General features: G+C 38.6%; 1 protein-coding gene across 1 annotated transcript in view; it reads left to right on the forward strand.

Moving 5' to 3' along the window:
- The window catches only part of CACHD1 (cache domain containing 1), a 209,480-nt gene that overhangs the window by 73,118 nt on the left and 109,408 nt on the right, over nt 1-26,954 (forward strand). The window contains exon 2 of the mRNA XM_042952006.1: nt 13,826-13,888. Coding sequence (XP_042807940.1) covers nt 13,826-13,888 — 63 coding nt within the window. The remainder of the gene's footprint in view (nt 1-13,825; nt 13,889-26,954) is intronic.

A 26,954-nucleotide genomic window follows, 5' to 3' on the forward strand; every position in this document is an offset into this window, starting at 1 on the left:
TAGATAGTAAGTCTTCGTAGCTCTGACGATGAGGCAGATACTGGTGAGATAAGTTTACATTCCATAATGTCACCCATTTAAAGTGTAAAATTACATGGTTTTTAGAATATTTCCAGAGTTGTGCATCCATCAGCATAATCTAATTTTGGAACATTTTCACCCTCCCATAAAAGAAATCTTATTAACTATTAGCAGTCTCTGCCCAAGGTAGATATTCTAACACCCTTTTTTAGGTAGGGGGAAATTGAGGCTCTGGACACTTCAAGCAACCTGCCTCCAACCCCACAGAAAGTAGTGGAGCAGAGTCTGACCTCCTTGCTTCCAGATCCCATACTCTTTCCACTATACCATGCTCCCTTCCAGGAACTGAATCCAAATTAAATATTTACTTGGGGAGAATAATGTGATGTTCTGGTTTTGTCCTTGTTCAGTAGTTTTCGGTAACATATTTTTCCTTCCTGTTCCAACTGGCATTTTGGGGTAAATAAGTCGGGTTTAGTGTTTTAGTTACATATGCAGTACAGCCAGATTTTTAAAATTACATGAGAAATCAGCATATTAAAAATGTAATAGCGGGGGCGCCTGGGTGGCTCAGTCGGTTAAGCATCCGACTTCGGCTCAGGTCATGATCTCGCGGTCCGTGAGTTCGAGCCCCGCGTCGGGCTCTGTGCTGACAGCTCAGAGCCTGGAGCCTGTTTCAGATTCTGTGTCTCCCTCTCTCTGACCCTCCCCTGTTCATGCTCTGTCTCTCTCTGTCTCAAAAATAAATAAACATTAAAAAAAAAAATGTAATAGCGGCAGACTGCAAGCTAGGAGAAGCCAGTGTCCAAACAGTGTCCTATCCCTCTTTGGCGACCTATCACATGACTTCCTTGAGACTTAGTTTCCTCTTCTGTCAAATGAGTGCGTTGTATTCATTTTTTTTTTTTATTTACTCAGTAAGCATTTATTGGACATCGATTGGTGATTATGCTGGATATTTAGGGAAAATGATAACAGTTTTCCAACCAGCTTATGCTTAATTGGGCAAAAACACCATGCCAGACACTGTCCCATTTAATTCTAATAGCACACCTAGGAGGTGCTGATTATCAATCTGTCCTGTCCCTGCAGGATTGGAGGTAGGTCGCTTAAATTTCCATGAGGAAAAGGCCCAGAAAGTTTAAATAACTTGTGCTGGTCACGCAGCTGAGAGAGTTGAGGCCTGGATGATTCCACAGCCCAGACCTTCACCCCCACATTCCTCTCCAGGTGAGCATGGGCCTCCTGTGAGGTCACTACCAGTGCCTATAAACAATTACCTGTAATATAATACGAAAGTTCAGTGATAGCACTAAAGGGGATTTAATTGTTTTTGCCTCTGGGGTAGGCCTGGGAAGGTGTCTCAGGTGAGCCCTTGGATTCTGTTGAAGGTAGAGCCAATTCGTACATTTCTTCCTCTCCTGCAGCCCCTCGGGTGTGTACCCCATTAGGTGGTACCATCAGTAATCAAGGGGAAAAGTCATTTTCCCAAGGACCCTTCTTGCATGTGGATTCGTAAAGCAATCTGAGGAAACCAGTAGGTTGAGCCTGGGAGCCAACCTTGTAAAGGCACTGCAAGCTAATGTGAAAGACATTTCCTGGAAATAGGGACTTTTAAATTTGTCTTAATATAAGGCTTCAAAAAAACTGATGTAGGAGAGTTTCTGACGTTGGGATAGGGATGTGGGTAATCTCAAATGACTTTTTTTTTTTTAAGTTTATTTATTTTGAGAGCGAGAACGAGTAGGAGAGGGGCAGAGAGAGAGAAGGAGAGAATCCCACCCAGACTCTGCGCTGTCAGCATGGAGCCTGATGGGGGCTTGAACTCGTGAACCGTGAGATCATGACTTGAGACAAAATCAAGAATCGGACACTTAACCAACTGAGCCACCCGGGTGCCCCTCAAATGACTCATTATTCCTGGGAATAATTGTTCCTTTTGGAGGATTTAAAAAAGTAACCATTCATTGAGCTGTTATTGTATGCATGGAATAAGTGCTATATCTGCATTGAACCTCACAAACCCCCTGTGAGGTAGCTATTACTATTACCTCCTTCTTACAGCTTAGAAAATGAGGACAAATCTAAACTCTGAGACCACCCAGTTGGTAACAGGATTTTTGGTGTGTTTTTTTTTTTAATTCCCCTCTCACTATTTTTGTAGCCCTAAAATTTGAAGAACATTTCTAACCAGCATTTATTTATTCATTAAAATTACATTGTGAATCTGAGCCCAGAGAGCCATCATTCATCAAAATGTTAGTTAATAATTATTGAGAATCCTGGCATGTGGTGCAGGAGCCTTCACAGGCTAGGGTTGTTACCATGGTATTCGATATGCGTGACAGGCACCCTTGCTGGGAGAGCCTGAAAAACGATACAGGCAGTTGGACCTGGGAGACATTTATGTAATCATATTAGCATCACATTTATTCTGAAAAGGCTAACTGCTTTGATTCATGTCTTAAACATCCACATTTAAACTCACCATTCTCAAGATTGGTTTTGTCTATTGAAATTTTCATCTTAAAAAAAAAAAATCCTTTGACTACTTGGCTACTCCTGTAGCAAGTTTCAGGGATAGGTTTGTTCATATATATATATATATATATATATATATATATATTTAGCAATTCAGATCTCAGCAAATGTAATTTTCTTGAAACATCCATCCATATGGCAGAAATACCTAGCATTAGTTGCTTCTCAAATTGGTATTTCAGGAAAATTCTAGCACAATAGTAGAATAGAAATTTTAGGATCAGTGAGTTTTCTATAATCCAACTCAGTTTTCCATTTTCTAGGTGAGGGGCACTAGACCTAGGGAGGCTAAATGACTCACCCACGCCCCCACCCCTGCCATAGAACTAGTTTGTACAGAGCTGCAGTTTGACATTATTAATTATTCGGGTTTTGTGATATTTCAGTTTACAGTTCCCGTGCTTAATGATTGTACTGAAAAAGTATCACTTTTAAATAAGACTGCCAGAATTGCATTTATGAAAATTCTCTTTATTTGGATAGGATAGCAGTGAACATCTTATGCGAGAGACAGCCCAAATGGCCTCCATGGTGGCGTATTTTGAAATGTCGAAAACTCGTCCTCATCTCAGGATGTAACACTGCAACTGTGCTTTAAACCCCAGCAGTTGTTTTGCACTAAGTTATTTTTAAATTATTTTTTTAAACAAGTATTTTTCAGTCTCCTTCCTTAATATTGCTCTGTTGTAAGTGCTATTGGGATTGCACAATTGAATAAAACTGTCCCTCAGAGGATTTTTATAACTTTACGGAGGAGATAAGACACATGGGAAACTTCAGGTCACGGTCCCTCAAGTGTCATGCTAGATGATCCAGTTCATTTGGCTCTTAGGATTGTCACAGACCCTTGGGATAATAACTGGTTTCTAAATGGCCTAGATTTTTTGCCTTTGTGAGAAGTTAGGAAAGTGGGTGCATGGCTCTGAGCACGTGGAATATAAACATTCTTAAATCACCTATTTCATCATTGTCACTTCCCAGCTAAAAATCCTTTTAGCAGCTCTTTATTTCTTGGCCAACATACATTTATTCATTTACTCACTCAAAAACTATTTACTAAGTGCCTACCGTATGCATAAAATCCAACTTCTCTTTCTGGCTTGAAAAACCTCCATAGTATAGCCCTATCATTCCTATTCCATTTAGTTCAGTTTTATTTCCCAAAGCTCCCCTTGTGAAACTGTCTTTGTATCATAATTACTGATTTCAGAGTCCCTCTTTAGAATACGAGCTTTTCTGGGAAAGAAGCAATGTCTTTATCTTTGGACACTGCATTTCCAAGTATATGGGGCCAGTGGATAGTAAGCTCTTCAGAAAGATTATCTTGAAGCCAAGGGACCTAGAATGTAGGGTCCACGTGGGCAGGGATTTTGTCTGTTATACTCATTCTTGCATCCCAAGCTTGTAGAACGCTTGCATGGCCCCACGTACTTAGTACTATGTGCCAGGCCTTCTCTGTGAATGCTCTGAAATGCTCTCACCCAAGCTCTCAACCTCAAGCCCCATCTCTTTGGAGTCTGTCTCCCTTAAACCCCCCACTCCAGCACCTTGGGCCTATGGCAAACACGAAATTCACACCAAGTCTGTGTTGCATTGTTGACCACTCTTTATTTTTAATTTCTCCTTCTGATTAGAGAGTGAGCTCCTCAAGAGTATGGGGCCACGTCTTACATGGTGTCTGACGCCTTCAGAAAGGACATGACTGATTGTGTTATTAATTAAACATCTTTGCTTAGGTCTGGAAGGTTAAGCATTTCAGTGTTTCCAGTTCCCCTTGTCCTTGAGGGCTGGATTCCTAAAGACCTGCGCATTTGAATGGGTTTGTGCACACGCAGAACGCTTGAATATTGAAGCTATACCCTTAAAGTGCCACCAGCTCCCAAGAATAAATGCACGGCCACTCCATAACCCCTCTTTTTTCTTTCAAGGTGAAACAAAAAAGTAAAAGGCTTAATGGAGATCTAGGAGGTGGAGAGTGGAGGAATTAGGAGTTCGAAGAGTGGAAGCAGGGGAGTGGAAATTTGGCACCATCTACAAAGCGTTTGGGCAACTCAACTTTCCGCTTCTGAGAGGTTGCCATGCATTGTCATGAATATTACTTATAATCAAGTTACATTGGCTAAAGGCTGAGTCTTTCCAACATGTGGAACTCATTTGCTTGCCTTTTTCTCTTAGTCTCTTTGAAAGCCAAAACAACAACAAATAACAACAAAACTCCAGTAACCCTTCAGAAGTTTTATTGTATTTAGGGGGAAGTGTTTCCGGCTTCTTTTGCCTGTCTTTGTTCTCTGGGTTCATATTTACTTAGCCACTCTTTTGGTTTTGAATGCTCCAACAGGAAATCAAGTGATCAAGACCAGGAATTTTGCTTGCTAACATTATTGCTTTAGATTTTCCCTGCTAAATCAGACTACAGGCTGTTCCTTTTCCCCTGTAATTTCTTTTGAGGGATAGAGTTGACCAAAACAGGCAGCTCTTTGTAAAGGTGACACTTGTCACTGACTTGTGACTTTCCCACATGCTTTTTACTATTCAGAGCTCATGTTGGCTTGAAGGGTGTTAAGTTAAATGGCATCAGACTAAGAAATTCATAAGTTGAGTTCTTTTGCGACCCTGAACCTGAAGTATGCAAACGGCTGTGTGTGTATGTATTTAGAGCCCAAAGAAGACAAAGAAGGAAAAACAGAGATGGGGCGAGGGAGACTTTGTTAATTGTTGAAAGAAGAGGAACATATTTTATCTTGGAAGGATACCTTCCTCCTTGTTTAAATTTTTAAACATTCATTCATTCTAGCTGGTTGAGTAAGCAACCAAAATCATCTGAATGATTTAAGGCCTAGATTAATGGATAAGCAAATGCTTATTCATGCTCACTAGGTAAAATGCCCTGTGCTAAGAAATCATGGCATGGACCAGTTATCAAAAATTTACAACAAAGTTAGAACCTAGAAATCCAAAAGAGTAGAAGAGAATAAAGTAAAATGTAAATAGTAGTTTTTACTGAGTAGTCAGACAATGGATTTTTTTCCCTTCTTCTTCCTTTGCAAATTTTCAAATTTTCGACAGTGAACGTATTCTTTAAATTGTTGCGTAGAGTCTTTGCTGCAGAAGGTCAGAGAAGGGAGAGATTACCATCAGTGGGAAGCTGTTAAGAATGAGCTAGGACTTCAGTTTGATACAGGTAATTTTGGTCCCCCTGTACCTCCAACTGTCATGGAATTACTATCATTCAGAAAATATTCTTAACAGATTAACAATAGAGTAATGATAGAATATCAAGATAGCATGTGAAATAAATTCATAATGATTTTAGTGCTTTTTTTTTTTTTTTTTTTTTTTGAGAGTGGATGAGGGGCAGAGAGAGAAGTGGCGGTAGGTGGGGTCAGGGATCCCAAGTAGGCCTCATGCTCAGCACAGAGCCAGATGCAGGGCTCAATCCTATGACCCTGGGATCACCACCTAAGCCAAAATCGAGGGCCAGATGCTCAACTGACTGAGCCACCCAGGCGCCTCTAGTGCAGTCTATTGAAATGCCTTTTCACGTTCATGAGGTTAAGTGAGTTAATATATGTGAAAAGTACCTAGTGCCAGACAGATAGTAAGCGGTAGCTGTTATCATTTTTTATATATACAACCTTAAAATAAGGAAATCTGTTGGGCTGGGATATGTGTACCCAGTGTACCATTTGCACAGGGTTGTCTGTTGTGTGCTGATTAGTTTTAAATTCCCAGTCCCCGCCTCTTCCTTTGCCATGCTTTTCATTTCCTATGCACTGCCCTTTGTCATGAAATGGGAATAGCCCTATTTCTTCCAAGTCGCTGTGGTGTTCAGGATCTGATTTTTATGGTGAGGATCAAGCATAAGCCCTTGTATTTATTTTTTTTCAGTGAAAGCTCTCAGGGTAGTGATCTAGTTTTTTGTAGAGTTTAGTTAGTTGTAACTGAATGTATGCCCCTTTTCATGAGTGTGGTTACTCTGAAGAATGTTCATCCTTATCCATTATAAAGGAAACATGCTCCATTTTGAGATGGGAGTGGGGTGGGGAGGAAAGAAGATATATTCTAAATTCAATATTCACAGGGAAGCCCTATTCCTATTTTGGGCACTTTCTAGATTTTGAATAACTTTTCTCTATTAAGATGGTATTTACGTAGGGGCACCTGGGTGGCTCAGTTGGTTGAGGGTCCGACTTAGGTGCAGGTCACGGTCTCATGGTTCATGAGTTTGAGCCCCGCATCGGGATTGCTGCTCTCAGTACAGAGCCTGCTTCAGATTCTCTATCCCCTTCCCTCTCTGCCATTCCCCTGCTTGCATTCTCTCTTTTACAAATAACCATTAAAAAAAATGGTATTTACTTAGAAGACAATACATAAACTTTAGGGTAAGGCAAATTTAACATCTAGACTTGGCCATTTTCTTAGTAATGTTCAATTGTGGACAAGTTAGAGTCTCAGAAGCTCAGTTTCCTCCTCTGTAAAATGAGTACATAGTAACTTATATGAAGGGTTGTTGTAAGTATTAAATGAAATATGTTGTAAAGCACCTGAATCCATTCTGGGCCCTTGATAATATGACAACATAATTATATGTAATATACCCCCACCCCTAACACATGTAATTAGAACAATACTTGTATATTTGAAAAAAAAATTTAATGTTTATTTTTGAGAGAGAGAGAGAGAGAAAGTGCAAGTGGGGGAGGGGTAGAGAAAGAGGGAGACACAGAATCTAAAGTAGGCTCCAGGCTCCCAGCTGGCCGCACAGAGCCCAATGCGGGGTTTGAACTCACAACCCATGAGATCATGACCTGAGCCGAAGTCAGATGCTCAACCTACTAAGCCAGTCAGGTGCCTCTAGGTTATTTTTTATTGTGCTTTTTAGCGGAAACCTTTTCAGTACTCTTGGAAAACTATTTTCTTGAGCCACTTACATCCAAAATGAACAAGTTTAGAGATTTGAGAAAATGACCAACATTTGTAGCACCCGATTCATGACTTCAAAATGCAGAATGATGAGCTTCCACAGATAAGGTCATTTTTCTGGACCTTCCATATGTTTAACAATGTGAGGCTAAACAATCTGGTAAAAATCAGACAATGTCTAATCTGGGCAGGAGGGATCCCTTAAAAACCTACTGAAAGATTATGCATGAGGTGTGCGTAGGGGAAAATAAAGTCATTGTATGTTTTTTGTTTTTTGGGTTTTTTTTTTTCCTGCAACACTTAAATTAGGTTGCTGTTAACTCCCTGCCCAGAGATTGTTGGAGTTTGTTGTAACGACAGCACTTTGTCTTTTAATGGCTAATGTTGGTCAGCTTCTTGACATAATGGTGGTAATCTATATTTTCCTCCCCTTTGGCCACAATTCCTAGAATCCTAGGAAGAGATCCAGAGCTGAATGAAGTTATTAGTTAACTGTCAGCCAAATTGGCTTGCAACAGAGACCTGTAAACATCAAGAGAATAAGCCTGTGAATAAAAACTCAGTTCTGCGTTTTCTTAGCAAAGATCAGGGAGGGGAGACAACAGAATTTCATTAGGCTTGTAGAGGTATTCATTTCTTCACTGTGCTGTTGTGCTATACCATTCATTTAAATATCTAGTTAAGATTTGGCAGAGCTGTTGGAGGCGTGAAGGTGGAACCAACTGTCTGGACTGACCATCTTATTAAACACTCATGTAATTGTTCCTGTTCCAGCAAAGCAGGTTCTCTTGCCATCTGTTAAGCAGGCTCAATTAAATACATTTGGGAGCAAAAGAGGTGGCAGATAGGAGTAGGTGGAGTGGGGACAGAGAATGAGGTGCAACCCTTAAGAGGTGGGGGGGGGACATAGACGCACACGCGTGCCCATCCCAGGATATTTTTCCTTCTCTTACAGCAGAGGTAGGGGGAGTTGTATTCAATTGTTACATGACTCTTTTCATTTCTAACTTCATGAGTTGAACTTTCTCTCTGGGGGAGGAGGAGGAAGGCAGTGCTTTAGGAAATAAAAGAACAGAATATGCAAAGAGGAGATTTGATTAAATTGTGTTGTAAGTTTAGAATATGCAGGCTGGATGAAACTCCGATAAAGACACCTTTTTTTTTCCTTGCTAAAAATTCAAGTTAGTACAGTGCCACTGGATGGGAAGCCCAAGAACTGAGTAATGTTACATACTTAGAATATGAGGGAGCAATTAATATGTAGCCTCAGGGAAGGCTCATTGGAGACCTTATCTGTGAATTACTAGGTGATTCTAGTTGGTACAATCCCAATTTCATCTAGATTACTGATTGGGTATAGATTTTTGAGTATTTATAGTATTCTATCCAGTTAATAGATTCTTTTCCCTTTTCTATGCATAAATAATTTTGAAAACGTAGGAAAACATTTGACTAGGGTTATTTTAAAGAGACTGCCTAGAACGTATGTTTAAATTTATTTTAGTATAACATACGTACAGAAAAGCACACAGAGGTGCCTGATGAATTTTCATAAAAGTGAATACATCCTTATAACAGGCACCCAGATCAAGAAATGGAATATTGCAGCATCCGAGAAGCCATCTTCGTGCCCTGGTCTGTTCATTCTCCCACAAAGGATAACCACTCTCCTGACTTCTGACAAGATAGATGAGCTTTGCTTGGTTTTGAATTTGCCGTAAATAGAATTGTACACTTCGCATTGTAGTGTTTGGCTGCTTTCACTTAATATTATGTTTGTGAGTATCACCATGTTGATGCATGTTTGCAGTTGTGTGTTCGTTGCTATCACTGAACATTTCATAGTGTGAACACACCACAGTTTGTTCTGGTGCTGATAGGCATTTGGATATTTTCCAGGTTGGAGCTCTCATGAGTAGTACTGCAATGAGCATTCTTCTGCTTCTCTTTTGATAAATATATGAACACATTTCTCCTCAGTGTATGCCAAAGATGGGAAATGCTGGGTCATGGGATATGCATATAATTAAGTCTAGAAGATACTGCTAGCTTGCCAAAGTGTGTATTAATGAGAGAAAGGTCATTTTTGTCCAGAGTATTCTGTTCTCATGAGCATAAAAATGAGGTATCTTGTTTTCTTTTGATTGTGGAAGTAAATTGATAAAGAGGATTCAGTGAAATATTTTTACTTAAAATAACTTTTTAAAACTCCTCACCCATTTTTAATGATCTTTTCACCTTACAGTCAAACCTGTTTTTACTTACAATATCTGAGAATGAGAAAGCGTAATGGGCAGAGGCAGGCAGCATCTTTGCCTTTCCTTCCAGAGATTTGTACACTGGGGAGAGTTTCTTCAGACTCCCTCCAGTTTGTACTCAAATTAAGAGTTCAGATTTCTGGAATTGTTCTCCAGGGAATTGGGAGATACCTTGGAAACAGAGGACAGAATGTCCACCCTGCCCAGCCGTACCCTAACCCTGTTACAGTGAGCAAATCATCCAAGAGCACTGGGCAATCTGACCTGTTAGGGTTGCTCACCATTTTCATGGTTTAAGACAACTTCATTTTCATTTTTCAAGTTCCTGTAACAATCAAGAAACTCAACTTTGTATTCTCTTCCTTCCACAACTTCATGGAACCAAACAAACCTTTGGCTGGGACTCTTAGTTACTCCACTCACTGGTTGTGTGTGTGTGTGTGTGTGTGTGTGTGTGTGTATAGACAGACATCAGATAATTAGATACATGTATTGTTATTCCAGCACATTATATCCTGCTTAAAATGGTAGGAAAAAATACCCAATACTCATTTTTTCTACATGCAAGTATAGGATTCCTAGATTATTCTGAAGAAAAGGTGATGGGAACAAATTTCATAGCTTCACTAAAATCAATGCTTGTTTTTAATGCAAGCCCTGGGTTCAGACCTCAGCACTAGATTTTTTTTTTTTCTTTTTTAACCTGTGATACATTTTCTAATGTTTGAGCTGTAGCTTTCAGTCTGTAAGATCTGGATTCACATCCTTGCCCTGTCTGCCACATAGGGTTACTGTGGAGATCAAATGTGATCCTTTATGTGAAATGGTAAACTATAAAAGAATGAAGCCTAAGCCTTTGAGAGCTTGGCTTAGCAGGCCCTGCATTTTAAGCTAGAACTTGACCTACAGAGTAGTGAAAACTTAACTCTGTACCTTGAGATCTTGTGCACACACACAAGTCCAAACTTTTAACCTTGCACCAGACATGGCTGGCTGACCTGTTGAGTCGTAAGTTTCTTGTCCAGGTCCTTTTGGCCTCTACCATCCCTCCCCTGCTTGGGAGAAAAGAGGGGCAAAAATTGTTGGCTTTGGTCATAGCCCCAAACTATTACCCTTGCAGGTGATTTCACTTTCTGCAGGTTAGAGGGTTGTATAAAGTAGGTAGTCTACAGAATTAGTGCTGTTCATATCTAAAACGTCTTTCTTGCTTTTTAAATTTTCTTTTATCATTCCAGCCGTTAAGTGCAGAGAATATAAAAATGCTTCTATGGCATAAAAAGATCTGTATGAAAGCATTAGTGATCATTATCGATAATTGTTAAAATGATAAGTGAGTGAAGCAGGGATGGAAACACAGCCTTGTGAACACTTCCTGACATATATGCCTTTTTACAAGTGAGGAATTTTTATTTTAACCAAAAAAAAAAAAAAAAAAGAAAGAAAAAGAGAAGGATATGATCTTATTCTTCATTAGGTTTGGCCGTTGGTGGGCGGATGTGGTGTGCTTCCCAGGGCTGTCTCGTGCGTTCTTCCATCAGTCACCTTTTGGGCGGGGGGCACCTTCCCGGACAGGCCACATAAGGTATCAACTGGAAGATCACAGCCAGAAATGAAATAAGACAACTGGCAACACTCATCAAGATCTGGAGACACAACATGAATTGTGTTCATTTTTCGTCAATGTTCTCATGGTGCTGGGTAGGTTTTGAAAATCAAATTGCATGAAAATACGGAAGATGGTCTGGGAAAGTAGATAGCAGTGACACAGACTCAGCTTCTAAAAATGTTATAATCTATTAAACTAATAATTTCTGTTGCAATCAGAAAACAGAACTTCAGGTTGTAGGAATGAGGTTAACAAGTTTCTAATCCCTTTCCCAAAACGGGATCTTAGGGTTCAGAATCCTAATGCCCCTTCATGATAAAACACCGCCAGTGAGGTCTCTAACAGAACCCAGTATTCAGATGCATTAAGATATCTGCATCAAAATTAATGAACATTCACACTAAGAGGCTTAATAAAGACTATAAGTACCCATTGGTTGCCAAGTAAAATCCGGTCATGTCATATTTTGCTAACAAAGGTGTTATGTGAAACTTCTGATTTGTAGAGCCTTTTGAGTTATGGAATTACATGTAAGGTACATATATTTGGGTACCAGCTCCTGACAGAAGTGTTTTTTAATATATGTCAGGCAACCATGTGGCAAATTCTCAAGAGATCATAGAGTTAGGAGCACCAGATCTCGAGTCACTCTGCCTGGGTTCAAATTCCAGCCTTGCCAAGGGACTCTGGGTAAGCTATTTAACCTCCCAGGGTGTTAGTTTTTCATCTTTAAAGCTGCAGGAATTTTCTTATAAAGATTAAATAGGATGCACATATAAGGTACAATATGTGCATTGCATTAGACACTCAACAAACCTGCTTCTTTTCTCTGTGTAATGGAGATAATAATAGTGCTCGTCACAAAGGTGTTTTATGAGATTCAAATAAGTAAATAGATATAACATGCTTAGAATAGTGTCTGCCTATAGTAAGCATTCATTACCTAGTAGAACTTTCCTATCAATAGAGACGTTTTTAGGGAAGGAAAAGAGACATCTGTTGAATGAATGAGTAGTGCCTGGTAAAATTATGATAATTCGTAATTAGACATTTGCAGACTGTAATTCCATCCCATTCGGTCACAGTCCTCCGCCCCCCCACCCCCACCCCCACCCCCCTTCCCCAGCACCTTATCTTTCCTCTTTTGCACAGCACTTGGTAAACTTGGCACTTGTCTTCCTCACCACAACCATGCAGGTGTGTTAGGCTGTCTGGGAAGCTGTCCCAGATGCTGACAAACCCTTGGCCGTAGGATAGAAAGGAAAAAGAGAAATTTTGGCTAATATCTCCAGGTCTGACTCCTTACTCATCTGGAGAGTTCAATGGTATCTTTAACGTTTTAGGGTAAATGAGGAGCCTGCTGCCTTTTTTTTTTTTTTTTTTTTTTTTTTTTTTTTTTTTTTTGCCTCTAACAGATACGTATCTTGGATTCTAATTTCTTCAGTTTGTTATATATTAATCTCTAGTGATTGCTCAGTAATGGGTAGGGTCTGGTAAAGTCCTAAGTCTGCAGAGAGGTTTTAAACGCAGGCCATGTATGGAGGGGGTGGGTACTAGCTAGGCAGAGAGCAGTGGAAGAGCGTGTGTGCTTGTATGTCATAGTTTGGACTAATGTCCTGGCACGGCTGTCCCATTTCCTGGCATGTAAGAACTGGATCTTAAGGCTGCACATATTTGGCAAGCCCTATTATGTTACCCTCCCAAGGGGGTGCTTGGGTAACGAAGGTGATAGATAATATTGGGTAGGTACTGGTGGGACCCAGGGACATGAGAAGATATGGAAAGAATTCCTTTTAAAGAGCTTTATTGCGTTAGAGTTTAGTGTCTGTAAACAATTACAGCATTCAGGGAGTGCAGAATTCAAATGAGAAACACAACTTTGTCGGATTATACCACTTGGATAAAATGGCACGGGCTCCGGAAATCTATAATTAAATGTATTTTTGAAAATGAAAAGTATAGTGTAACATCTGGTTTATTTCACTACGGAAGTGCCTGGGTATTGCTCATGTAAGTGTGATTGACTTTGGCTGATATTTGGATCTCTTTGTGTAAAATAACTATTTTAATTAAATTTTTTTCTGCTTGATTCTGTTTTGTAAACAAATTATTCATGTGCACACACACTGTCATTAGAAAATGGCTGTCTTTAATGTGGAATTTAAGAAACAAAACAGATGAACATAGGGGAAAGGAAGGAAAAAGATGATAGGGAGGCAAACAATTACAGACTCTTAAATACCGAGAACAAATCGAGAGTTGATGGAGGGAGATGGGGGCAGGGGGAATGGACATTAAGGAGGGCACTTGCTGGGATGACCACCGGGTGTTGTATGTTAAGTGTTGTATCACTAAGTTCTACTCCTGAAACCATTATTACACTATATGTTAATTAACTTGGATATAAATAAAATTAAAAAGAAAAAGAAAATGGCTGTCTTTAGAGGAACTAATGTTTGTTTATTTTCTGTTGCAGCGGATATTCAACTCCTTTGTTTACACTGAGAAAATCTCAAATGGAGAAAGTGAAGTACAGCAGGTAAGAGATTATTAGGACTGGACATTCTCTTTGTCTTGCTTCTGGTTACGGCTTCAGTATTCTCTGCAGGCCATTTCCTTGTGAGGTTCCAGCTGTTTTCCATGTGATTTCATATACGTCTTAAAGCATAACAGTGCCAGCCTTACACTTGCATTTCTTACAGGTAGTTGAAAAAATGGTTCTATGGATGGTGTTTTGCTATTTGGGTTATACTTTGGAAATATTATTTAATTCATTTTCATTGTTTCGGAGCACCTGGGTGACTCAGTTGGTTAAGCATCTGACCTCGGCTCAGGTCATATCTCACGGTTTGTGGGTTCGAGCCCTGCATCGGGCTCTGTGCTGACAGCTCAGAGCCCTGGAGCCTGCTTCAGTTTCTGTGTCTCCCTCTGTCTCTGCCCTTCCCCCATGTTCGCTTGCTCTCTCCTCTCTCTCTTTCAAAAATAAACATTAAAAAAAAAAATCATGGGGCACCTGTGTGGCTCTGACGGTTGGGCATCCGACTTTGGCTCAGGTCATGATCTTGTGGTTTGTGAGTTGGAGCCCCGTGTCAGGTTCTGTGCTGACAGCTCAGAGCCTGGTGCCTGCTTCGAATTCTCTCTCTCTCTCTCTCTCTCTCCCTCTCTCCCTCCCTCCCCCCCATCCTCTGTTCACGCTCTGTTTCTCTCTCAAAAATAAACATTAAAAATTTTTTTTTAATTTATTTTCATTATTTTGAAAATTCCTGAACTACTCATATTTAGAAATAGTAGAAATTGTTTCATCTGATAGAAGAAGTGCCCAGGTGCTGGAATCACACCGATAACCCAGGTCAAATTCTGGTTTTCTTACTGATTCCATGACCCCCAGTAAGCAATTTAGCCTTTTTGATCTATAGTTTCTTGGTCTTACATAAGGGGAATACAGTATCTGCTTTATGAGCTAGTGAGAATTAAGTGAAGTAATGTCAGGTTAGTGGAGAATAAATGAAATCTTTTCTGTGGAAGATTCTGGCATAGATGCAGCTCAGTGGATATTGGTCTCTTTTGTTCTTTTATTTTTCTTTCCTCCTCTTGTATTTCTTCCTTTGCTTCTTTCCTTCCATCTCCTTTCAATGCTGTGTGGGGTCAAAAAGTTCTGAGGCCAGATTCTATTTACTTTATTTATAGCTGCCTTCAAATGGACTGCTTTGTAAATTAAAACATAGTGTTGGTGAACTTGGTCATAAATAATTGATCTGTGCTTGAAAAGAAGGGTGGTAAAGAGGATTCTGGGTTTTAATTTCAACTAATCCACCAACTTCATTACACTATGCGACGGTCAACTGGTAATTTGAAGCGAGGTTGGAAACTTAAGTAAAAAAACACGACCAAGCTAAAAACCAAAGTGTAGCAGAGTGCTTCCATAGACTAAAAAGACAACTATAGTAAAACACATAATAATTCAAACTCCTGAGATTCTGCCTTTATTTTCTTCATGGAAAACAGCTTGACTTGATGACTTTAGAAGCACCAGGCAAGAAGAAAAAGCTTTGTGTCATTAGAGTAAACTTATTTATGGGATAGTTATTTATTTATAATAAATTACTGTGGTTTAATCTTGAAGTTCAGCATTTCCTGTGTTTAGACATTAAAATGTTTTATTGGTTTCTGCAGGTTAAATTTAGAGGATATAAGCACTTCTGTACATATTCTTTTTCTTAGCATTAGATATTTTTAAAGACTAATGACCCTGCGTTACAGTGAATATAATGTGGTTTGCTCTATCAAGTCTTATCTTTATCATTCCGGTCTTGTTTTTATTCCAGCAAACTGAAAAGTGCTTTTTAGGGTCATGACATTGAAAAGGGTTTTTAGGGGGGAAAGATTTCTACACAAAGCATGTCTGAGGGAACTTTTTGGGAGACCAAAGGCCACTTGATAACATTTTAAAGAAACTGAACCAGGGATCTCAGCTTTGCTGCTTTCCTTGAAGTAACAGATACATGTCCTTCCGTCAGCTCTTTTCAAACACGAGACTTGTTTTGTTTTCCTGGACTGATGTCATTGCTTTATTTATCTAACTGTAGAACAAATTTGGAAGCCTTTAATAACTTTTTAGAATTATAGCAATTGATTGAACACTTATGGAACACTGATGCTTACCACATTGATTTTTTTCCCTGAATAACCTTGAAGGAAAGCTATCCTTATTACAGATGAGCAGAGTGAAGCTCTAGGAGATAAGTTATTTGTAGTCATTAGACTATTAAGTCAGCTAGTTTTCAAAATAAGTTTGACACAAAGTTATATATTCTGTATTTTTATTTTAAGGGTTTATTTTTAAGATCTGTATTTTCAGGGGCACCTTGGTGGCTCAGTTAAGCATCTGACTCTTGATTCGGCTCAGGTCATGATCTTACCATTTGTGGGTTGAAGTCCCGCATCGAGCTCCATGCTGACAGTGTGGAGCCTGCTTGGGATTCTTTCTCTCTCACTCTCTCTGCCCTTCACCTGCTCGCTTGCTCACTCTCTCTCAAAAAAACTAAATAAAACTTTAATAAATTTAAAATTTGTAGTTCCAGTTCAAAATAGGAGTCTCTGCTAAATTTTTCTTTGTTTCTGAGTAATTCAAATGAAGAATTAACACCTAGTCCTTTGTCTCCTCTGATTCTCAGAAAGTTCTTTTTTATGTTGACCCACAATGTACTTTTAACTTTTCTCCAGTCTCTCCAGTCTGCCCTCTGGAAGAACCCTGAGCATATAGATCTTATGCCTCTTTTGCATCCAGTATTTGGAGAGAATTATCATGTCATTATTATTGTTAGAAGAATCATAACTTCTTATAAGATTTGTTTGATAAGCCAAAAACAGGCTAGTTAATTCAAAGTAGATTATTAACTTCTGCACTCCATTTTAGCTCAGTCTTTAGCGAACCACTTCTTAGTGCATGTTTTGGTATATTTTGTAGGCTCTTGAATCCTGACTTGAGTTTGCTATCCATCATTTCTCCATTGGGGTAATGAAAACTAGAGCCTCATGGGTTCTTACCCTCCTACCTTACTAATCAATTCTTATTGAGTGTTGGATCTGACTTGTGCATACTATGTAAGTTGGCAGTAAATCTCATGTGTTGTTAATATCTTCCTGGTTAGGAGAGCAAAGTAATTAAAACTAATAAAAACATTTTGTGATTCTTGACTCTTACCACAAAACTCTCTCTACGGTACAGAATTTGCTTTGAGTTTTCTAATTATTTCTTTTAAATTAACCTTCAGAGTGTGGCTCTAAATGCCTAACAATGTGTTTTAAATCTTTAATTAGTTCAGTATCTGTAGTATCAGTGCCAAAAATCTGTGGCAACAGCCTCAGGAAAATAAAAATCCCATGCACACATTCTTAAAGGGAGCATTTGCCATAGACTCCATTTTTTAAAACTTTGAGAATTGAAGTTGTATGAGCACATAAAGGCATTATATGAAATTGAACCTGAATCAAGAAAAAGAAATTTTTGATCAAGTGCCCCAAAGAGAGCAAAAACGGTCCATGAAACACAAAGCAGTGAAGAAGAAACAAAAGAGAAAGTCTCTTGGAGCATTCCTTTGGATCACTAAAGAAATCACAGGCACCTTGGACATGTTTCAGGAGTTTGGTCTAACTTTCTCCAATGCTCTAGTAATTATTTATGTTAATCATTCAATGAAATAGCAAACATATTTTCATAATGCCATATGTCATAAAGTATTGATGTCACTGGCTGATTTTAGAAGACCTCAGAATTCTTAGGGAACAGGCAAGATCACGGTAAGCGCAACTCTTCTGTGTGAGACGAACCTGACCTCGGGCCAAGAGCTTGCCTCTAGCAGTACTCTTTTCTTACAGGGTATCCGTTTAACTCTTCAGGATCTTCTTCAGCATAGAAACCTGCTGTTTTCCTGTCTTAAACACAAACAAAAAACCCTTGACCCCACTTCTCTCTCCATGTACTGCCCCATTTTTTCTTTCCCTCTGAAGCACAAAGCATCACCAGAGATGTCTATATACTCCATAAATCCAGTTTTCCCATTCTCTCTGAAACCTTCTCCAGCCCAACCAGTCCCACAAAACCTCTCTCTTTAAGGTCACCGGTGATGCCCACTTTGCTAAATCCAGGGTCCTCATTGTATTTGATGAACATCAGTACTAAGAGGTCATCCTTTGCATTGTGTTGATAACTTACACATTTGCCTACAGGATCCCACTCTTACCTCCTTGATGTTGTTTGGCATATTTCTGCCTTAGGGCTTTGCTGTGCAGACATACTTCCTCAAGGGCCTTGGCCTGCTTCAAGTATTTCTTCCTCAGATGTCACTTGCTGAAAGAGAGGACCACCATATTTAAAAATTCAGCCCACCCTGCCTGCCAAACTCCTGATTTTCCTTTACCTGGATTCTACTCCCCTTGCCCCAGCAGCCCCTTATTACTTATCACTGTGGTTTTAGGATATTGGCTTTATAAAACTAGTTTGGAAACACTCCCTCCTCCTTTGCTTTTGAAAAGAATATAGCATTGGTAGTATTCCTTCCTTTGATGTTTGGTACAACACACCCAGAATACCATCTGGGCTTGGAGCACTCTTTGTGGGCAGGGTTTTGATCATCAGTTTCTTTAATAGCTATAGGTCTTTGGGTTTTGCAGCCGGGATTTAGTGAGGAGATTTGATTTTTTTTTTTTTTTTTCCTTTTCAGATTTTCTGTTCCCTTTTGTGTCAATTTTAGCAACTGGATTTTTTCAAGAAATTTATCTTTTTCATCTAGGTTGTCAAATTTGTTGGCATAAAAGTATAATATTGTGTTGTCCTTTTAATATCTGTAGGCTAAAAGAACATAAAGAAAAATCAGTAAAACAAAATGCTCGTTCTTTGAAAAAAAAACAAAAAACTCCATTAAGTGGGATAAATTAGACCAACAGAGAATGAGAGAGAAAACAAATGGCAAAGCAAATTGGTGATGACCAAGTTTTTTAAACTTGAACTTGGCCTCATTAATCTTCTTCATTTTCTATTTCACAGATTTGAGCTCTTTATTATTTCCTTCCTTGTGTTGTGAGTTAATTTTGGTCTTTCTCTTCTTAAATTGGAATTTCAGGTCATCGGTTTTTATACCTTCTTTTTTTCAAATAGAACCATTTTACACTATAGACTTTCCGCTGAGCACTGCTTTTGTTACATCCCACAAAGTTTGATATCATGGTTTCATTATCGTTCAGTTTTTAAATATTTTCTAATGTCTTCTTGGACCCATGGATTACTTTACAGTGTGTTGTTCAATTTCCAAAACATTTAAGGTTTTCTTACCTATCTTAACTGTTACTAATTTCTAATTTGATTTCAGTGTGGCCAGAGAACATATTCTGTATGTTCCTTAATTTATTGAAGGTTGGGTTTTATGGCTCAGCGTATGATTTGTTTTGGTAAATATACTGCATAAACTGGAAAAGAATGTGTGTTCTGCAGTTGCTGTTACATTCTTTATAAACAGGTTGATATTTCAGATCATTTACTTTGGGGCTGATTTTTATTTTCTCTAATTCTATCATTGCCAAGAGGATTGTTAATATCTGTTTTGGTGGAGTTGTATATTTTCTCCTTTAATTCTGCCCATTTTTGCCTTCTATAGTTTGAGGCTTCATTATTGGGCACATGCATTTAAAATTGTTTGGTCTTCCTGATGAGTTGTTGTTTTGACATTATGAAATGTTGTTCTTTATCTCTGGTTACAATGCTTCTTCTTCTTGTCTCTTTAACCTGATATTAATATGGCCACTCCAGCCTTTCTTGGCTTACGATTTGCACCGTGTCTTTTCACAACCATCTACTTTCAGTGCCTCTGTTGCTAACAGTGTGTTTTTTAAACAGAATATAGTTGAGGCTTCTTAAAAAATGTTTGTTTATTTTGAGGTGGAGGGAGGGGGGAGAGAGAGAGAAAGAAAGAGAAAGAGAGGGAGAGAATGAATGAATGAATGAATGAATGAATGAATATCCAAGCAGGCTCCATGCTGTCTGCATAGAACCCCATGGAGGGCTCAATTTCACAAACCATGAGATCATGACCTGAACTGAAACCAAGAGTCAGAGGCTTAACCAACTGAGCCACCCAGGCTCCCAGAAAATTTCTTTTTTATCTGACAACTTGTCTTTTAATTGGGAGTGTTTAGTCAATTAACATTTAATTTGATTGTTGAATTTGGTCAACTGTTTGATTTTTCATTTTCCACTCTTTTAAATTTTTTTTCAATTTCATATTAATCTATTTTAGGTTTTTTAAGCTATATTTATATTTCTTTAGGTATTTTTAAGTTTATACTCCATAAATTACCATATACATACTTACTACAGTCTATTTGGAGTTAATATTCTGTCACTTCGTGTAACATCTAGAACTCTCACAACTTTATAGGTCCATTTCCCCACTGCTGTCCTTCATGCTAGAGTTACATCTATTGCAAACTTCACAAGAGAATGTTGTATCTTTTGCTTTAAACTGTCCAATGTGTTTAATAATTAAGAGAAAAATAAATCTTGTATACTTACCATTTCCAGTTAGTTTTCATTTCTTTCTGAAGATCATCAACTGATACTAAGTCTGAGAACTTTTTTTTAGTATTGCCTCGTAATGAAGATTTTCTGGTGACATTCTTTGTTTCTTATTATTCTTGTTCTCAGAAAGTGTATCTATTTTGCCTGATTCTTAAAAGACGTTTTTTGCTTGAGACTGGATTCTAGATAGACAGGGTTTTTTGGTAGTGTTGTTTTTTTTCTTTTAGTGTACTAATGATGTTCCACTGTGTACTGGGCTGCACTTCTGATGAGAAGTCAGTTAAAGTTGTTTTTGTATGTAATATTGCCCCACTCACATCCCCTAGCTGCTTTGACGATTTTTCCCTCTGTCTTTGGTTTTCAGCAATTTTACTATGGCTGTCTAGACATAGTAGTCTTTATATTTATTTATCCTCTGTGATGTTTGAGCTTTCTGAACTTATAAATGTATGGTTTTCATCACTTTTGGAGACTTTTTGATCATTGTCTCTTCACATATTTTCTCTACCTCATTCTCTTTTCTCCTGCTGGGACTCTGATTACATGTATGCTAGATCTTTTGATATTTTACTACACGAGTTCCTCAGATAATGCCTCCTCCTCGTCCTTTTTAAATTTTTTTCTCCTCTGATTTTTAGATAACTTTTATTAATATATCTTTACGTTTACTCCAATTATCCCCAATTTGCTATTGACCACCACAGATTTTTTTTTAATGGTTTATTTTTGAGAGAGAGAGTGTGAGCAGGGGAGAGACGGGGGTTGGGGGCACAGAGGATCCCAAGGGGGCCCTGCACTGACAGCACAGAGCCCGATGTGGGGCTCAAACTCATGAACAATGAGATCATGACCTGAACCAAAGTCAAATGCTCTGCCTACTCAGCCACCCAGGCGCCCCCACAGATAGATTTTTAAAACTTCAGATATCAGATTTTTAAACTCTACATTTTCCTTTTTTTTTTTTTTTTAAAGGTTTGTTTATTTTTGAGGGAAAGGGGCAAAGAGAGAGGGAGAGAGAACTGGAAGCAGCCTCCAGATTCTGAGCCCTCAGCACAGAGCCCAAGACAGGACTTGACTCCCACAAACTGTGAGATCATGACCTGCGCTGAAGTCAGATGCTTAACTGACTGAGCCACCCAGGCACCCCTCCATTTGTTTCTTTTTTAAGAAAGTCTATTTTTTTTCTGAGATTTTCTTTTCACTCATTGCAAGCATATTCTCCTTTCTGTCTTTGAGCATATTTAAAATAGCTGCTTTAGAATCCTGTCTGCTGGTTCTAACATCTGCAAATACTTGAACTTGATTTTTGTTGACGCTTTTCTCTTGAATTTTGGTCACACTTTTTGTTTTGTTTTCCTTCTGATGTCAAAAAATTTGGATTGTATCCTGGAAACTGGAAAGCTTTGGATTCTGATATATTCCTGTGAGGACAGTTGATTTCTTTGTATTGGTTTTAGCAGGCAAGTAGGTTGATTGGACTCACACTACTAGTCTGTTATTTGTGTTTCAAAACATTTTAACATTTAACATACATTCTGGTAGAAGTCTATAGTTCTTAGTTATTTTTATGAATTGTTATTTGATACTGAAAATTTTACCTGAAAGATTTAAAAATTTTTTTTCAGTTTTTGTTCATTTATTTTGAGAGAGAAAGTGAGTGTACAAGTGGGTAAGGGTCAGAGAGAAGGGGAGACAGAATCACAAGCAGGCTCTGCACCATCAGCACAGAGCCTGATGTGGGGCCCGAACTCATGAACCGTGAGATCATGACCCTAGCTCAGACCAAGAGTCAGACGCTCCACTGACTGTACCACCCAGGCACCCCTTACCTGAAAGACTTAAAATGTGATGTTTTATTTCACCAGATACAATTTATTGGAGTAAAGGAGAAGCACATTTGTTCTGTAAGAAATTGATACTTAGCAGGTGCCATTGCTCCAAATTATTCTTTTATCTAAGTGTAAACTCAGGGCACCAGTCATGAAGAATTTGGACTAGGTGAAAGCAATTGATTAGAATCCATCTAAAAAGCAAGATCTAGATCATTCACAAAATTATATCCTTTACTCATTAGAGAAGAAAAATACTCTGTAGCAGGACAAACACACAATGGCTCTTCGAAGTCATTATGAATAGAAGTAGTCAATCTTAGACAGATGGCACTCCAGGTGCTAAAATGTAAATAGTCAGTTCTAACTAGTGTACTGTTTTCAAATTTTAGAGTAGAAAGGGACCTCAGAGACTGTGGGTACAAGGCCAGAAAGGTTAGGAAACTTTCTTCCACTTTTTTTTGGATGGGGCTGCTTGGGATGGAAAGCTAAAGAGTCTTGCCTTTTGATATGGAAAACTTGAGTTCCAAGCAGGTTCTGTTATTTACGATCTGCTTGATTTTTGGCATGATACTTAACCTTTCCTGTGTCTGCATCAGCTTTATTTATAAAATGGGGGTAGCAGTCTGTCCTGCACAATTGTTGAAAAAGTTACACATCTGGCACAGACTAGCCATTTCAGTATTTTGTGTTCTCTTTTCAGAATACTAAAAGGAAGTAGAGTGTGAATATAAGAGTACTCTAATGGAAGATTGTTATTCTTGGTGTGTTACTTAATCTTCTTAGGTAAGGTCTGTAAGAAAAGATCTGTAAATTTTAGAAAGTCAGTTTCTAGGAGAGAATGACCACAGAAAGACCCTGGAAGGGGACTAGCGGGAGCCTTAAATAGAAGCCATGCTAGTTGAGAAATGAGAGACTGGACAATGGGTTTCTATCAGCTTTGCATTTGTATTACTTCTATATTTCTCTTGCCAAAAACTCTCCACTGTAGGAGAATCTGATTATGTTGTTGAACTGTGCACTGAACCACACAGGGAGAAAGGGGACAATGGTAGACAAGAAGAGGAGGTAAGGAAGAGCTGAGCACTTGGGAATCTTGTCTTTGAATTCTGACTTCCCGGGCCTGGTACTGGGTAGGCGTTTCATGAATATTTGTTGAAAGAAGTGTCCAGAGATCCTCTTGCACCTCATTATTCATATTCCCAGAATCTGGATTTGTTTTGGGGTTGCCCTGCCAAGTGTAACCTAGTGTGGTAGTAGCCTGCAGGCTCTCATTTTGTTTGTCATTACCTAGTGAAGTATGTTCAAGGCTCAGACTTGTCTAGAGTAGAGGAATCCTGGAGGTGGTGTAGATGGATTCCACCCTTTCTTTGCCCCTCACCTTTCCCCCATCTGTCCCCGAGAGATTTATTTAGGCTGAGCCCTGGTTTAGTTCACCCACTTACCCAAATCTACACTTGGCTCTGTGTTTACTGTAAGTGTTCACTAAATTTTTGTTGAATGAGTGAACAGAAGGCACTAAATTTGTAGGAAGGTAAAATAAAGGCGGAGAGCTAGTGAAGCCACACAGATGGGGAATTTATAATGAATCAGCCAAAGCCCAGAGCAAACAGATGATACTCTCTCAAACTAGAGTTGTAGCAAATTGAGCTGGTTGTTTAGGTTTCCTTGATTGGAAACTAATCTAGGTCTGTTTCAGCTCTTACTGTTCTTAGGCTGACTTTCCAAAAGACAAATTCATTTTTATCTTAGAAACCCTCTTCCTGGGCTACTTATGCCTTGTTAATAAGATGGGATGGCGGTCTGTCATTTTGGAAAAATGGTATAAGAGAGGATGTGATAGTTGTAATATTTATGTGTGTATTTTTTAGTATATCCGTGTATATTTTCTCATTTTATCCTCTTAATGACATCATAAACAGTACAGGTATCATTATCCCATTTCCCATATGAGACAACTGTGTCAGAGAGGTTTGTTAAAGTGGCAATGACAGAATTTTTCTAGTTTCGTGTTTTCTTTATATTGGTTATGATAATTGACATCACTTACTGAATATTTATTATTAAGCACTACCCTTAAATTTTGTATAGCCACATGGTTTTTCCCCCTTACGTCCTTCAGTCTTGGCTCAGTGTTCCTTCTCAGTGAGGCCCTCCTTGGCCATTCACTTATAAATTTATTTCTTTATTTAAAAAAATTGTAATGTCTGATTATTTTTTGAGACAGAGCATGAGTGGGGGAGGGGCTGGGGGGGGTGGGTACAGAATCTGAAGCAGGCTCCAAGCTCTGAGCTGTCAGCGCAGAGCTCAACGTGGGGCTTAAACTCACAAACCGTGAGATCATGACCTGAACTGAGGTTGGACGCTTAACCAACTGAGCCACCCAGGAGCCCCATTTATAAATTTTTTAATTGCACCCCTCTTCTTACCTCTGTTTTATCTCCTTATAATTTATCACCTAGGACTTCTATATATGTTTATTTTTCCTTATTGTATATATTTCCTAATAGAATATAAACCCTATGAGGGCAGAACTAGTTCATGCCTTGATGTGCCCTCAGTACCAGGAAAAAGTATCTACATGTAGTATATGGTAGGTACTCGGTAATAATTGCTGCAGGGAAATAATAATCCTCAAAACAAGCTCTATAGGGTTTACTGACAAGGCAAATTATGCACAGGTAAATACCTTGCCCAACATCACTTAAGAGGTTAGAGAACTTGATTTTGAATTCACGTAAATTTAGATCCAGTGCTCCACCACGTATTTTCCAAATTTTGTTTTCCTAAGATATGGGAAAAGTACTGCAGAGGCTGTTGTAGAATGTAAGGGATGAAGTTCTTTTTTCTCTCCATTTCTTTCTCTAGCAATTCACCCTCCTTGTTTGATATATTGGAGTTTAGTATACAGTTGTATTTTTAAAAATGGTCTATCCTTTTAAAAAAGGAAAGCTCTACAAACGATTGAACTACTTCATTCTGCTTTCCAAAAATAATCGTGCAAGGTTGAGTCTGAATTTGTTTTAAAAGAAATGCAAAAATATTGTGATTAGGAGATGCTCCCTAAACTTTGGAAAAGGTAAGAAAATATTAAATAAATGTTCGTATAGCAGAGAGAAAATTTTGTGGTATTTGTACCTCCTCTAAAAATAAACTGAGTGCAGGGACCTTGTCAGAATAATTGTGTAGTGCTTTATAGATACTGCAAATGAATGGATAAACTAGAGTATGATCTCTTGAAGGGGAGATTCTGAGCATACCTCTGGTAAGTGGTAGGCAGTTAATGAATTCAGCAAACATTTGTTGAGGACTTACTATATCCTTGGCATTGTAGGAAGAGAAACAAAGAGCTTATCTCAAGGACACAGTTAAATCACAGGAGACATGTGTTCATATATTTGGTGTATCTTGATAATCTCTTGCAGGTGATGGCCCCAAGGACAGAAATGCCCTCTTTGGGAAATATCTTTCTGATTGTATTTATAAGAGACTGAGCGGTGGTCTAAATAGATTATGGATCGCATCTAATGTGGCAGTACTTTCCGTTCAAATTATGTATTTTTTCTAGAATTCTAATAAATAGGGGTGGGTGCAAGAACTGGTGTGTACCTAGATTTTGTTGCCTTCGGGAAAAGGTTATTTGACACGACAGTTTATGTTCCTTGAACAAATACTGCTTAATGTGCGTTATCTTATTAAATTTTTACTAAAACTTGGTGATACAAATACAATTCCTCTTCCTGTTGTAGATTTGAGGAAACTGAGACTTAGCTATTAAGTAATTTCCCCAAATCGATCTTGAATTAGGTGATATGACCAGGATTTTAATCAATGTGTTCTGATGTTGCTTTTCATACTAATTCCACTGCTGGTTTTCTGTAGGTCTTCAATATTTTAAAAGGAATACTTTCCCGAAAGTATTACATATCAAGCAAAGTAAGAAAGGAGTATGTCTAAACATTGTAAGGACTATGATGAATACTTAGCTGCTGAACGAGGAAAAGATGGAGTTTAAATGCTCAGTTGATGCGAGTAAAACCATGAACAGGGTGCCTTCTGGGCGGTTAGTGACAGTTCCTTTAACTCTAATAAATCATAAGGATGTAACTTGAGCCTTATGAGGAAGAGCATTATATTACTAATGGATCATCCTGCAGGAACATAAACAGGATATAAAAATAAATGAAGGCTTTGACTCTTCATGTTCACAATTCATCATTATTCTGTTATGAACATAACCCTAAGACCGTTGGTTATAATTTGTGTCATGATGGAATTTCTGTTCGGCTTTTGGCTTTTTTTGTTTTGTTTTGTTGGTGGTGTTTTTTGTAAATGAGTACCCCCTAAATAAGACCTTTTAGCTAATGGAGTAAGTGGAAAAACTGCAGCTGTCAGGTTAGCACTCAGGATTAAAGTCTAACAGAGTGAGCTTCTTTTCTGTTACGCACAAGTAGGACTTGGTTACCTCTATGGCTTTCCCAGTGTAGAGTTTGGTTGGTAAAGCTTTTGTCAGTATAGCTTCCCTGGAGAATGTAGCAAGCCCTTCACTACCTCTCAGAACTCCTGGCTTTTCCCCCGGTGTGAAGTTCTGACAATAATCAGGGATACTTGGGGAACTGCTCAGCTTATTAGGGTAAAACAAGATGGCCCCAGAGAGAGAAAGCAGCTTGATGGCTGCATAACTCAGTACTTAATAAACAACA

This window comes from Panthera leo, chromosome C1, assembly GCF_018350215.1.
Source record: "Panthera leo isolate Ple1 chromosome C1, P.leo_Ple1_pat1.1, whole genome shotgun sequence".
Lineage (NCBI taxonomy): Eukaryota > Metazoa > Chordata > Mammalia > Carnivora > Felidae > Panthera > Panthera leo.